The sequence below is a fragment of the Globicephala melas genome, chromosome 10 (genome assembly GCF_963455315.2).
Source record: "Globicephala melas chromosome 10, mGloMel1.2, whole genome shotgun sequence".
NCBI lineage: Eukaryota > Metazoa > Chordata > Mammalia > Artiodactyla > Delphinidae > Globicephala > Globicephala melas.
The window spans coordinates 67622136-67636096 of NC_083323.1; the positions used below are offsets into that span (position 1 = coordinate 67622136).

The window sequence follows — 13961 nt, forward strand, 5'->3', positions numbered from 1 at the left end:
ACTTGTCTGCATATTAAAACTCTGGAAACCTTTTAAAAATTCCAACACCCAGGTTACAGTCCAGATAATTTAAGTCCCTATCCCTGGGAGTGGGACATAGGCATCAGTGGTCTTTGAAGCTCCCCAGGAGATTCCAATGTAAGACAAATTTGCAAAGCACTGCCTTATGGAATGCAGATAAAAAAATTGATTGGGGCTACCAACTAAACAATAAGCTTGGTTCATTGTACCTATTCAGAAACTGCCTCAGAGCTTTATAAATGTTGAAACCTTAATGATAGTTGCATTCACTTTAAGAACTGCACAATGCATAGTCATTAGGTACCCACCTGCACACCGTTTCCCCATGATGAACCAAAACTAGTCAGTCAACAAATTCGGCATGAGCTCTAGGTCTCTCTGCACCCATGCTGGTAATGGCTAGCTTGACCTCAGTAACAAGCATTTCATTAACACTTCAGAAAGTGTTACTGTGAAAATGTTTTTTGCCCACTTGAGCCTTCACTGTTTGGGTGAGATGAGCACTAAGTGGTACAAGGACTCCGGATGTTCTCATCAGCTGTGATTAGAGCACAGGGAGTTCTTGTCTCCCCTGCATGTCAGTGGCCGTAACCAAGAGGTGTGATTGAGATGTTCCGAAATGGCACCTGCCCGAAGTTCACTCATCACGCCCATCTCTCCACGTTCACATCCTGTGTCAGTCTGCAGCTTAATGAAAGCATGAAGCAGGTGGACAGGGGTCAGAATCTGTACTGAAATTATAGCCTACATCTCATTCCTGGCATTTTTGCACAAAACTGAATTTTTGTTGCCTCTTTGTGGGAATATGCTCTCTGGTCCAACACAGCTACCCCCGACTGCACATCGTTTTATCTCATACCGATGTCTCACAATGTACTAGAGTGGGCTGACCCTCAGGGCATTGGAATTTGCAACTCCAGTATTTATTATTTATGCAAGTTAACAAGTTAACACAGAAAGCCACCGTCACTCATTAAAACCTCACCACAAATTGATGACTGAGGATACTCAAAGAAGGTGGGGAAGATCTAAATAGACCAAAAGATGGTGTAGGACAACAATTCCCACACAGCCTGAACACTCGCCAACCCAGCAAGTCTTGTGAAGGGCTGGCTAGGGCAAGGCACTTAGGAGACTCCTTTAAAAAGAGGAAATTAACGTTAAACGCAATGATATTAGAACTCCATTTTTACCATATTTAATATATGCTAATGTTTACTCCATCACTCATTTGTTATTTTCCTGTAGGTGTTTAGTGTGTATTTATTAAGTGAATAGATTAATGAATAAGGGAAGGAGACCCTCAGAATTGTCTTGGGCTGCTAAAGGTCTGTAACTTCGCAGCATCAAAATTTGGTAAAATATTTTAAAATGACACAGAGAAAACTTATTTGATGAGTTGTATCATGTAAAAATATTTGTGAAAACAAGGTAGTTTGAATGGAAGCAAAAATATGATATCCGCAGAAATATTGGGGCTAAAATACTACTAAAAATAAATTTGCACAATCATCCATTTAGTAGAATACACTGTTTCACAGGGCTTTTGACACTAGAGAACATATTTTCTCAAAAATATTATGGTCTATATCATCATTTGGAGGTGTCAACAACTTCAGAAAGATACCAATGACACTACCATAGAGACTTTTAGGACTAGGAAAGTAAAGTACATGAACTGGTACCAAGAATAATTATTCTGCTCTTTATTTGTGTTCATATAATCAAAATAAAGGATTTATAAAATATATATTTGCTTTACTACACACGGGTATATGTTATTTTTGTACTTTAGAAAAAAAATGAATTTTTAAATGGTCTTTGAAAAGACATTTTATATCTCTACCAATATAGTAAATCCAATTTGTTGGTCAATAAATATTTCAACAATTTTATAATTTTAATTATACTTAGTCCCCTTTAATACTGAAAAGCATTGTATAATAAGGTTGTAAAGTAAAGTATAAGGTTACTATATAAATAAATACTCATTTAATGAATAAATGAGTTGAGATATCTAGCATATGGTTACACAGAAAGTTGATTCATTTTGCTAATTTTTTTATTGAAGTGAAATAAGATGCATTGCTTTTTTTTTTTTAATCTGCACTTGGATTTGTCAAAAATCTTTCATTGATTCTGTCACCTCTAGTTGAAATTGAAAATGTCAAATAGAAATTAGGATAATTATAAGATAAGTCAAGGGAAAAAGTACTCAGATCTTGAAAATTATTAGCTTTCATTTTTCTTCCAAAGCTACAGGTTCACAGTATCTTTCATGATATACTTTAAAACCTTTATGAGAGGTGCTATTCTCTTCAGTGAAAACAGATGGCATCTCTCCAGGTTTCCTGTTTCATCTCAAGCACTTGACTCATTTAGGCAATACTTCTCAAATATATTCTCTGCTTAGCAGTCAAGAACAATCTGGAATTTTTAAGTTGGCATGTGTGATGTCCTAACTTTCTTTCTGTGAGCCCTGGTCTGTTGCATTAAAGAAACTACTGATGTGAACTTAATCATCTGTTCTATTTGATATCTTCAGAAATGTCAAAGGTCATTTATTTGATATTATACTTAATTAATAAGTTCCATTAGTATTGTATGCACAATTTACTCCTTTCCTTGTGCAATAGTATGTTCACAAAGCTACATAAGATGTTTCACTGAGCAACTTGGTAGACTAGTAAAAGATACTGGAGTCAAGCTCAGGTCTGGGATAAACCTTAGCATATTTTGTCAGTCAAGGCAAACGGAAGTTCTTTATTTCCAAATCAGCCTTCAGATATATAAGAACAGAGAAGAATATATGCCAAACATAGTTTTACTTAATCATTCATTATCAAAATATTCCTCTGTTCACTCAAATATTTCAGTCTCTTGACTGAATGTAATCATTTTTATAAAGCAACAAAAATAAAACATAAGTACTAGCACTCATGTTATAAATTTCATTTTGATGTTTATAGAACATTTAACTACAAATGCAATGTACACTGTGAATATAAAAATCTTTCTTGGGCCAAACAACTGCTAAAGGATAGCAATTTTATATAAACAAAAAAATTAACACTTAAAAAATCAGGAATTGAAGTATCTATCTTAAAAAGATTATATATTAAAAAAAATTTTATATAAAGCTAGTTTTTACATTCTTCCAGTCTCAGAAATAAGAGGCTTTCAACCACTTATATTTGTCAAAAGGGAACAGGAAAAAATATCTGAGTTTTCTAAACTTTAAAAGTAATAGTTTGGCAAAGATGTGATGTACTATCATTTAGTACCTAAAAAGATATGCAACTCCCCTCTCCCAACTAATGACAAAATTCGACAAATTTTATTGACACACTGGCAGAAAAAAAGTATCAAACCAACTTCTACAGCTATAGTCCATGTCTTGTTGATATCTATGATTAAATATTTCCAAGAAAATTATTTAACTTGGCAAAATAGCATAGTAGTTGAAAGCACTGAAAATTCTGAAAACTAATTAAAATTTTACACACACACACAACACACACAACACACACCACACACATATGCCACACACACACACACACAACACACACCACACACACACCACACACAACACACAACACACACAAAAACATAAAATAGGGCTTGGCCCACAGGAATAGGCACTAAATAAAATATTTAAAAAAATGTATAAGGGGAATAATCCAACTACTTCTAAAATGACTACAAAAAGAAGCACATAGCTTCTTTTTTGAGGTTCTGAGCTAATATTAACAACTGGTACTCATTTCATTATATTATTGACTTTCAGAGGAAAGAAATATCAATGTCCCCCCACTTTTATTTAAACTTCAGGCAAATGACTGATAAATGGTGCTTTAAAAGGTGTGCAACATCATGTTAGAAAAATCATAACAAATGTGTGGACCAAAAGGAAACCTGCCTTGAGGAAGTATAAACCAGGTAACAGAATAAAGTGTAATGGAATTGAAAAATGCTAAAACTAAGCTGGGGATGGAAAAGACGAAAAGTGAGCATCTCCTGCCTCTAGTAGGGCTGTCTTTCTATAAGAGATGTGCTTAGTGTCCTTCACATCTTAATGTAGTTCAATCCAATACATAGTTCAATCCAATACACTTCCCTGGTACCTTTCATACACTTAGAATAATATATTGCATAAATTTTTAATAAATGAATATAAATTATATACAATATACCTATAACATACTATGGAATTTCTGATAGAGATTGAGTTTAAGAGAGTTATAGCAGAGACAGAATTTGTGCTTCTATTCCTAAATATCTATATTCTATACTATAAGCTATTTTACTCAGAAATCCTTTTTTTCATATCATATTCTGTTAGGACTTTAAAACTCCAAGATTCCTAAAAATTAAAAGACTCCTGATCACCATTTGTGATGCTATCAGAAAACAGGAGGTTAGACTCTCCTGTCTTATTAATTTTTTAGTAAGAACTTATTATTTTGAAGGAACATGAAACACAATGCTAAAATATTTATAGATACATTAAAATATTTATAGACACAGAAGCAAAATGACCACATTTGGTTCCCTCAAATTTTCTAATGCATAAAAAAGAAATGTAAAAAAATTTCCTCTCTTACGTTCTCTGTTTCAATCAAATAATCAAACGAACTGACAATGTTTTCTGGCAATTACGAATGCCACTCAATCTAATGTCCTTGGGTTTTCTCAATGTGGTAATCAATGTTGGTGATGTTGGTGTCCCACCCAGATCCCCTTCACTTACTGGTACACTCCACTCCCCAAGAACATAACACCTGCCCAGTGGGTCAAGCCAAGGATAGACTACCTGAGACCATATGACTACATCTTTGCTCTCTTCCTTCCCCATCTCTCTCTTGTTTCTCTCCTCTCCTTACAGATTTCCCTGAAGAGCATTTTCTCAATAAACCATCTGCCCCCAAATCTCTGAGACATTCTCTTTTTCTATGGTATCTCACTTAAGAGAGAATCTTTATAGAAAGATAGTTTATTACTTATTAAAATGCTTGATCCAGTTTCCAACTTCACTGTATAAAATAGGAAAATGCAACATAAATTTACCAAACATGGGGTTAACTAATCAGAAAGCAGACTGCAACCACGAAATAGCTTCAATGAACAGGCAGAGAAAGAGAGCAAAAGAGAACATCTCAAATTAATGCTGGGCTTTTGGGTCCAGCTCGCATGGTTTAATATCTGATTTGCCCCTTCCACTTGTCATATATACTTGTTCAATGTGTTTGCTAACTATGATCCTTCTATTCAACATTTCCCAGTTTAAATGCTCTTTTATTACGAACTTCAGTAAAGCTATTATTGCTACTTTATTTCAGATATTAAATCAACTCAATTATGCTCTTTATTCTGTCATTTTGAAATATCAGTGGAAAAGAAATAATTAGAAAACTGGCATTGATCATAATATGAGTTGAAAAACTCAATTCCAGACAGAATAACAAACTAGATATGATGTCAGTTATATCCCAGGTTATTGTTCACTGACAAACTTAGCATGTGCAGAACAGTCCACAAAATGGTGACATGCATAACAGAAAACTTTAAACTAAATAAACTATTACTAATTTGGTGAAATGAAAATAGCACAGATAATCACACTCCTTCCTTAGTAAGTGTGAAATAAACATGGGACAATAGAAAAACTCACCAAATTTTAGGTATGTATTTATAATTACAAAATGTATTTCATATTTTCTATATTTAAGCTAGAAGGAACACTTTACTCTTGAATGCTGCAGAAATAGTTCCTCTCTCTATTCTGTTCTAGATTTGTAAATAAATACTAACCCAGAGTATAAATTATTCTCAAGTATACACCATTCTTTAATCCTCTCTGCCTCTGTCCACTGAAGTTTAACCAATTTTCTGTCTTACATAGTACAGTGAAAGCTCTCTGCTTAAGTGGCTAAAGGGATATATCTCAAACTAGTTTCCTTCTGTTGCCCCCAGGAGCAGAACTATGCTCCTGAAAGCAACAATGACCACTCAAGGAATCATCTGCGGGGATCTGAGAGTCTCAATCTTTATTTTGCCAAAGAATGCAAAATTGTACAAAAGGTTACATCACCATTTAGGAGAATTACATCAACAAAAATGATACAAATGAATGTATTTACAAGATAGAAACAGACTCACAGACATAAAAAACAAACTTTTACAGTTACCAAAGGGGAAAGGACGGGGAGGGATAAATTAGGAGTTTTGGATTAACATACACACACTCCTATACATAAAAAAGATAACCAAGAAGGCCCTACTGTATAGCACAGGGAATTATATTCAATATCTTATAATAACTTATAATGGAAAAGAATCTAAAAAAGAATATATATGTCATACTAAGTCAGTCAGACAGAGAAAGACAAATATCATGATATCACTTATATGTGGAATCTAAAAAAAGGGTACCAATGAACTTATCTACAAAACAGAAATAGAGTTACAGGTTTAGAAAACAAACTTGTGATTACCAAGGGCATAAGGGGCAGGGGGAGGAATAAATTGGGAGATTGGGATTGCTATACGCACACTACTATATATAAAATAGATAATTAATAAGGACCTTCTGTATAGCACAGGGAACTCTACTGAATACTCTGTAATGGCCTATATGGGAAAGAATCTAAAAAAGAGTGGAGCGCTATATATATATATATATATATATATAACTGAATCACTTTGCTGTAAGAGAAAGCCACCAGAGCAGGAGGAATCAGGAGATGGAGAAAGGGGATGATGATTAGGTATACCTATACAGGAAGTGATTTTTCCCTCTGGTATTAAGTGAGGGGCAGAAGCAAGGGCCATCATGATGTCCTCAGGATCCCCTGTCACCTTAGACCTCAGCAGAGACTGTGACCTCTGTCTTCCACATGGGGGAGGTGGTCAAGCTGGAGCCATGTGCTGTGGAACAGCTGACCCTCCTTGGCTCTTTGCTTAATGGCGCAGAGCATGGGCAAACATGGGGCTACATGGCAATGGTGTCGCATGAGACACCCAGCGTTTTTGCTTTCTGCGTGTGCTCGTGATAGAGCTCGTCTCTGCAACTCTTAACATAAAGGGGCAGCTCAATGATGAATTACCTCACTGGTCATTTTATGTATTTCTTTTATACTAATTTTTAAAAAGTCTATTTGACAAAAAAATTAGTAACTTGAACCCTGACATATATTTATATCCTTCCATACAAGGCATACCACAGAGCCCGAAAAAGTCAGGACTGCCAGGGAACTGAACCTAGCAGAGCTCGACACTCGGTAGTGTGAGGGTCAAAGATTTTTGTCAGATTGGTTGATATCAGCCTTGCCTGTGGATCACATCAGTCCTGATGTGCCTTTTAAAACCAAGGAAAAGTTCTGAATTATTTCCACCAAAGAAAAAGCCTCTATTTCTGAACTGCATTGAAAGTCACGCTTTTATTGGAAATGTAAATAGTCCGTTGGTTTTCCACAACGGTCACCTTCATGATGAGAATTCTATGGAGAAATGAAGGTCAAAGCTTCCTTAGACTCCTCTCATGAGGAAAACTATTATTTTTTTAAAATGTTATCAATGACACATATGTAGACATATAAATATTTATATGGAAACGTACCGCCTAGTCAGTGAATAGAAATGGGAATAGAAATGATGTGCTCTGGGAATCCTCCCTGGGTGACTGTACTTTCAAATCAGGAGAGAACTGTTTCTTTTGCCATTTCTATCCCTGTGGCTAATGGGGAAAGGTCAGTTTTTCAGATTACATAAGCAGAAAGGGATTTTGATTCTTCTTCAGTTTGCGGAAAGGAACAGATGAGAGGCCCCAGAAGGTTTGCTGGGTTAAACCTATAACATAGTTTTCTTGACCCTCAATCTAGTCCTACTTCTGTGGTATTGGAAGTATTGATTGGAGCAGTAATCTATGGTATAGGAAAAGGTAAAAAGTTATCAGGTTGGTTAGTAGAAAGAGAAGGCATTAAAGTAGTAAATTTAGGAGAAACTCTGAAGGTAAGAGAGATGATGGAGAGAGAGAAAGACTACAGATTGAACTGTGGAATTATTGGTACTCCCCTAAACCATAAGAGTAGGGCAGAAGAGTGCATGGTAAAAATCCAACCAGGAAGGGTTAAAGGTCTTTGGTCAAAGCTGTACTATGCATTTGCCTCTCAATGCTGCCTAGGCATTGGACCCCACCATATGGTTCAAAAGAAAAATAGCCTAATTAAAAATAATAATAATATAACCAATAAATAGGGGCAGAGCTATATATGGCCTAGGAAACACTGTTTTGTGGGAAAGTCTGGGGAGAAGTTGGGTGGAATTGGGTTACAAATAAATAATGATGTCATCATGGGAAATAAAGTGATTTATGCATCAAATGGCTAACTTGAGCCTGAAAACTCCAGAGCAGCTCTTAGGTTTTGTTGGTCTGTTGCTTCTCCCCTGACTTTGGTCAGGATCAGTATCAGGCAGAAGTAAGGAAGCAAAGTACTATACTGGTTTAGTCTGCTCTAGCATGGGCAATAGGAAGGAAACTCCAGACGCTCTGAACCCCATGCCTGGGATAAGGTGGGATTCTCATGCTCCTGGAGCTTCACAGAAGAGACAGGAAGTCTGGGAAGCTAAGGTTTGGATAAATGACCTGCCTTTGCCATTACTTCAAGGAACTGGGCCCAGTCAAGAGGATGGGGGTCCAAAAACATGAACAATAACAATAAAGCACTTATACCTCCCTTACATGTCAGCATTTTAAGTCCTGCTCTAGGACCACACGTTTAATCGTCACAAAAAACCTGTAGCACCAGTAGGAACTATTAATCCCTTTTAAGAAATGTACAGACTGAGGCTCAAAGGATTGTACATTATTTGTGGAAGGTCAAACCATAGGTGGCAACAGAGAATCCAAATTTCTGAACTCTTGTTCCAGTTCTCTTTTCCATTTTAGTAAGTAGAGCCATCATAAAGTGGAGTCAAAATCATAATCCACAATTAATGCAGAAATTTCCAAAAGGCATTACCTTAAATTTTAAGGAAATTACAAGCTTAAAGTTCATATATTTCCTTTTAAATAGTTTTTTCCAATGGAAATAGATGAGGCAGCCTGGTCTTAATGTCTGGCTTATTCTCATTGCTAATTCTAATGATTACAAATAAATAACATCTTCAAGATTCGAGTTTAAAGTTAACAAAATGGAATGCATCTGGTAATTTGTTCTGGTAACACTCTAAAACTGAACAGAGGTGGGAGGGAGCTCAAAAACAGGCTAGACAAACTCTTTTATGGTTACTTGATACTCTTGCAGGATGATGACAGTAGTAGCAGTTAAGATATAACTGCTTCCTGTGCCCTGAAAACACCTGTTCTAGGTAAGAAGCAAAACTATCAATAGAAGTGGCAGTAACTGTTCTGAGAATCTCCCTGCAGTATCAGGAACACATCTGTAGTTGCATGTCCCTGCCAAATCGTGTTTAGTTTGGGCATCATCTTCCTTTTGATAAGTCCTCTCATTTTCAAGTGAATGAATTTGAGTAAAGCTAATTAGGATTAACTACATTTATGAAAGGTGTCAGGATTGGCTACCCTTATGAAAGGTGTCAGTGAAGGTTAAAGTGTTCCCTTTTTATGAGAGTCACGCTCTTTGCACTCTGAGACTCTCCTGTAAACTTACAGGACCTAGGGCCTTTAAGCTACATACTGTCTTTAATTAACTCAATGGTTAGAAACAGAAGTTACTCTCCTGGCAGATGAACTCAGCATGAAACATGGTTTGTCTAATTGTTGCAGACGTATAGTAATAAAGACTGATAAGGCACAAAAGAGATTAAAACAGACAACTCTCAGAACTCCTTAGTTACCATTAAGTTAGTAGGTTCATTGAGGAAAACAAATGTAGAAAACTAGTTTTAAAGTCCTTAAAGAATGTTTCATATGGTCTTTTGAGACAGGCCATACAGTATTTCTTACCTGAAAAGTGTACATGTCGGAAAACAACAAACAAGCTTCACAAAATTATTTAGAATTTCACAGGAAAGAATTTTCCACTAATTTTATGCATGTGTATATGTTTGTATGCCACACATATGTGCATATGTATATGTTTTTGTACATACGCATATATATGCATTTTATAAATAAATATATCCTGGTGGACAGTCATTAGTATTAAAATTGTATTGACGTTTTTACCTGAGGTAAACAGATATTGCATATAATCTCTAGATTTGTCCATATTGATGAATTTGTTCCCCTTGAAACAGAGGTAACTATTTTGCTCTAAACCATGAAAAGCAATGCGTATCCAATAAAATCCAACTCACATTAGTTGAGAAAATGAAACTGTATCTCTAATCCTTGAGAGGACAGAGGAATGATATAACAAAACAAAGAGCACGGCTGTGTCAAAAAGGGGCTGGAGATCAGGATGCTGGGCTGACAGGCACACGAACAGTTAGAGCTCAGCATTTCCTGTGACTTGTTGCTTGAAAAACTGGGGATAACTGGACTTGGATTATCTAACAAACCAGTTACTGAAATGACTGTACGTTCAAATTTTGTGAAATAATGAGACTTTCTCATGTTTGAGGGCTCTGCACAAATGTAATAATGCTAACCATGAAAACAAGATCCTTTTTTTTTTTTTACTTTGGAATGTTATTTGACATGTAACATGAAATAAAATAATTCATGAAGTTATTTGTTAAAAAAAAAAAGTAGTGTGTATCCAACATTATGAACATGTCTTCCATCTGATGTTTGAAATGGGTGAAGTTAAAATTTCTTACCATCCAAGCTGTGACAAAGTCCCCCATCCAGGTCCCTACTGCAGCTAATTTCATGAAACTTTCATTTCGGATGCCCATATAGTCTGTAATGATATACGCTCTGTGGAAACAAACACACAAGACATTGTCCGGACTCAGAGAGCCATACAGTCAAAGCTTTCTGGTTCAGCAACACGCAAAGGGGCTTTTTCCCCTTTCCACAAGCTTTCTTGCTTTCGTCTCATCATCTATGCTTACAAATCTGAAAGGCTAGGAGGAGCTCTGAGGGTGTCTGGGTCAGTTCCAACTAGATTTGAAGACTGACTGTGACTATACCAATTACCACGTGCCTTTTGTTTTTGAGCTATAGGACTGACAATAGCTTTTGGAAAATCAAACAGAAATACTCAGCAAAGGCATCATTTCACACTCACTCAAGTATGAGGAGCGCAGAAACAATTCCTGAATTAGAGTAACTTGAAAGGAAGAGAAGGGTTCACTTTCCTTCAGTTCTGTCGAGTCAGAACTATTGAAAAGGTGCTGGGAATAGGCTTTAGGTATAATATATCTGAATAATGTTCAGAAGAATATCAAGATTAGAGAAAATTTTCCACACAGTGATGTAAAAATTGACTCAAATATACGTAGTTTAAATTATTACTTAAATAGCAATAACCAGAAGACTTCATTTCATCACTCTTTTTACATAGCTAATTCTTGTTTTCTTCCTATATAACACCAATTCATATGCCTCACAGCTCAAAGAGAGATTCATAGGTACACCCAATCATTAAGTACAAGTAATGTGACCATGCTTATTGTTTATTAAGCATTTTCATTTTCTTGTTTGATAGTCAAGAAAATTATAAGTATCATTTTTACCATCTTGTAATTTCTCTGAGAAAAACGGGACTCAAAGAGATCACTTAACCTGCTCAATCAATACCACATAACAAATGGATGGTAGCTAGGAACCAAATTTGTCTCTCTCTCTATTTTTAACTCTAAGTTTTTCACTCAGATTTCTTTTACTTTATTTATTTTTTTAATTTATTGGGGTTAGTTGCTAGGTTTCTTTTCCTTTAAATTTTGTTCCTTTTCTTAAACATGATAATACCTGTACAACTTAGAGTTCCAGTTAAACATGACTCTTCTTAGATTAACTTCATTTTTTAACTTTTTATTTCATATTGGAGTATTAACTTTAAAACAATATGCAGTAGAGGATGATATGTTTGTTAGTTATCTATTGAAACTATGAAGAAGCACATTTTTGAAGTCGCTGAGAATTAAACCATTTCCAATTCAGTTATTTTTTTCCAGAGTTATTTCAGATAGTTTTTTATCCATAACATAAACAGGTATTTACATAGTTTTTTAACAACAAAAACAAACTTATGAATTCTCAAAACAATTCTTTTCCACATGCTTCATTCTTTGGAGGGGCTATGTAAATATCTTGAAGTCTATGGAGGGGCTATGTAAATATATTAAGGTCTCATCTCAAAATTCTGGGTCTCTAATTCCATGCGCTTCCATAATAGCCAAAAAAATTTTAGCTACCATAAATTGCATGCTAGCAATGTTCTAGAGATTGTTATTAGCACTTTGAAAACTGAATCTCCATCAACTTTCATATCAGAAAAGTGAAATCTATTGTTATTCCTGTTTCACAGATATGGAATTAAGGCTTTAGAGAGTTTTTGCAACTTTCTCAAGGTCAAGCATCTAGTAAATGGACAAGATTTGAATCTAAATTTGATTGACTCCCAAATCCAGGCACTTAACCACTGTGCTATACCTTCTTCCTACAAGTGTTAGTAGAGATATAAAAAACACAAAGAATATCTCTGTTCCCCAGTATTTTAGTAAGACAATGACAATCAAGAATTATTTCCTGTGAAGATAATTCATAATAAGAAGTCAAGAGTCACATCCAGAAGCTACAACTCCCCAGAGCTACCATTAGGTTTTGGACTCCACTTATACTGAGTTCATCCATCTAAGCAGTTCTTGGGCAGTGAGCTCAGTGTACTATGGAGTATTAGCTCTGTTAATTGTCCAGCTTTTTCAATGACATCTATTTTGAAGATTTTGTTCAACGATACATCTCTACGTGTCCACTCTGCCAATTAATTCTAGAATACATTGGGCTGGGGTAGAAATTTCTGGCTACATTCTTTGTGGTTGTATAGATGTGTGTAAGAGAAGGCATCATTCTTCTATTTCAGTATCTAAAAATAGGGATGAGATGGTAAGCATGCAACAGACCAATGATCCAGCCAAGAACAACGAAAAGATCTAAACAAAATATAAAAGTCACTCCCAAAATCTGCTTAAAGGCATCTGAGAGCTGATGAAGCAATGAGGACAAGAAAAACCAAGATACCAGATTGGAGAGAATTGTGGAAAAGTTAGCTATACTATATTTTCTCTGGAGACATTAACTGATTCTGTGTGCAAGGCAGGAAGAGGAGGATCTGGGGTTTTCCTGGGCAGAGGGCAGTCTCAGTGGGTTAGAGGGGCAACATTTGAAATTTAAGGAGCCAAGATTCTTGTGAGAAAAGAGAGGCCTAGAAGAGAGCATGATACACAGTTGGTTGTCCTTTCAAGACATTTACCAAATTATGAACTTGAACACTGGGGATGCTGAGAGACGAAGCAGAAAGTCTCTGTAAAGTATAGCAGAGGTTTGGCAACTTCACCATGCTGAGGAAACTATTATAGTTCAGAGCCTGCTAGAGAGAATGGCCCAAGATATACAGGGATGTGGCAGGCTAGAGAAAACCAGAGATGGATGGGTCCTTGATGAAGCTGTAAATCAGTCCTTACCCAGTCCATTCCATGACTGAATTAAAGTGATCAGCTTCTATTCTTTCCAACTAATAGAGGAAAGAGTGAAACTTTTCAGGAAGAATAAAGTATCATCTAGATCTTCTATACATTTTTATGTATAAAATCCATCATTCATTCAAAAATCACTAGGATGTTAAGAAAGAGGTTCCCATCACTGAAAACCATGAGAGAAGACAATAGCTAAAACTAGATAATAAGCTCCAGGAGGACTGGGACTTACTTTAGCTAATTTTTTCACTGTTAATTCCCCAGAACCTAGAGCACTGCCTGAAAACAGTAAGTGATCAATAAACATCTGCTTAATGTATGAATTAACAAAG

At 35.7% G+C, this 13961-nt stretch overlaps 1 protein-coding gene across 3 annotated transcripts in view; it reads right to left on the reverse strand.

Moving 5' to 3' along the window:
• TMEM117 (transmembrane protein 117) overlaps positions 1-13961 on the reverse strand; it is a 537774-nt gene that overhangs the window by 241069 nt on the left and 282744 nt on the right. For 2 of the 3 annotated variants that reach the window (XM_030835330.2, XM_060306499.1), the window contains exon 4: positions 10807-10906. The exons of the other annotated variant lie outside the window; for it this stretch is intronic. In XM_030835330.2, coding sequence (XP_030691190.1) covers positions 10807-10906 — 100 coding nt within the window. The remainder of the gene's footprint in view (positions 1-10806; positions 10907-13961) is intronic. 3 annotated transcript variants of the gene reach the window in all.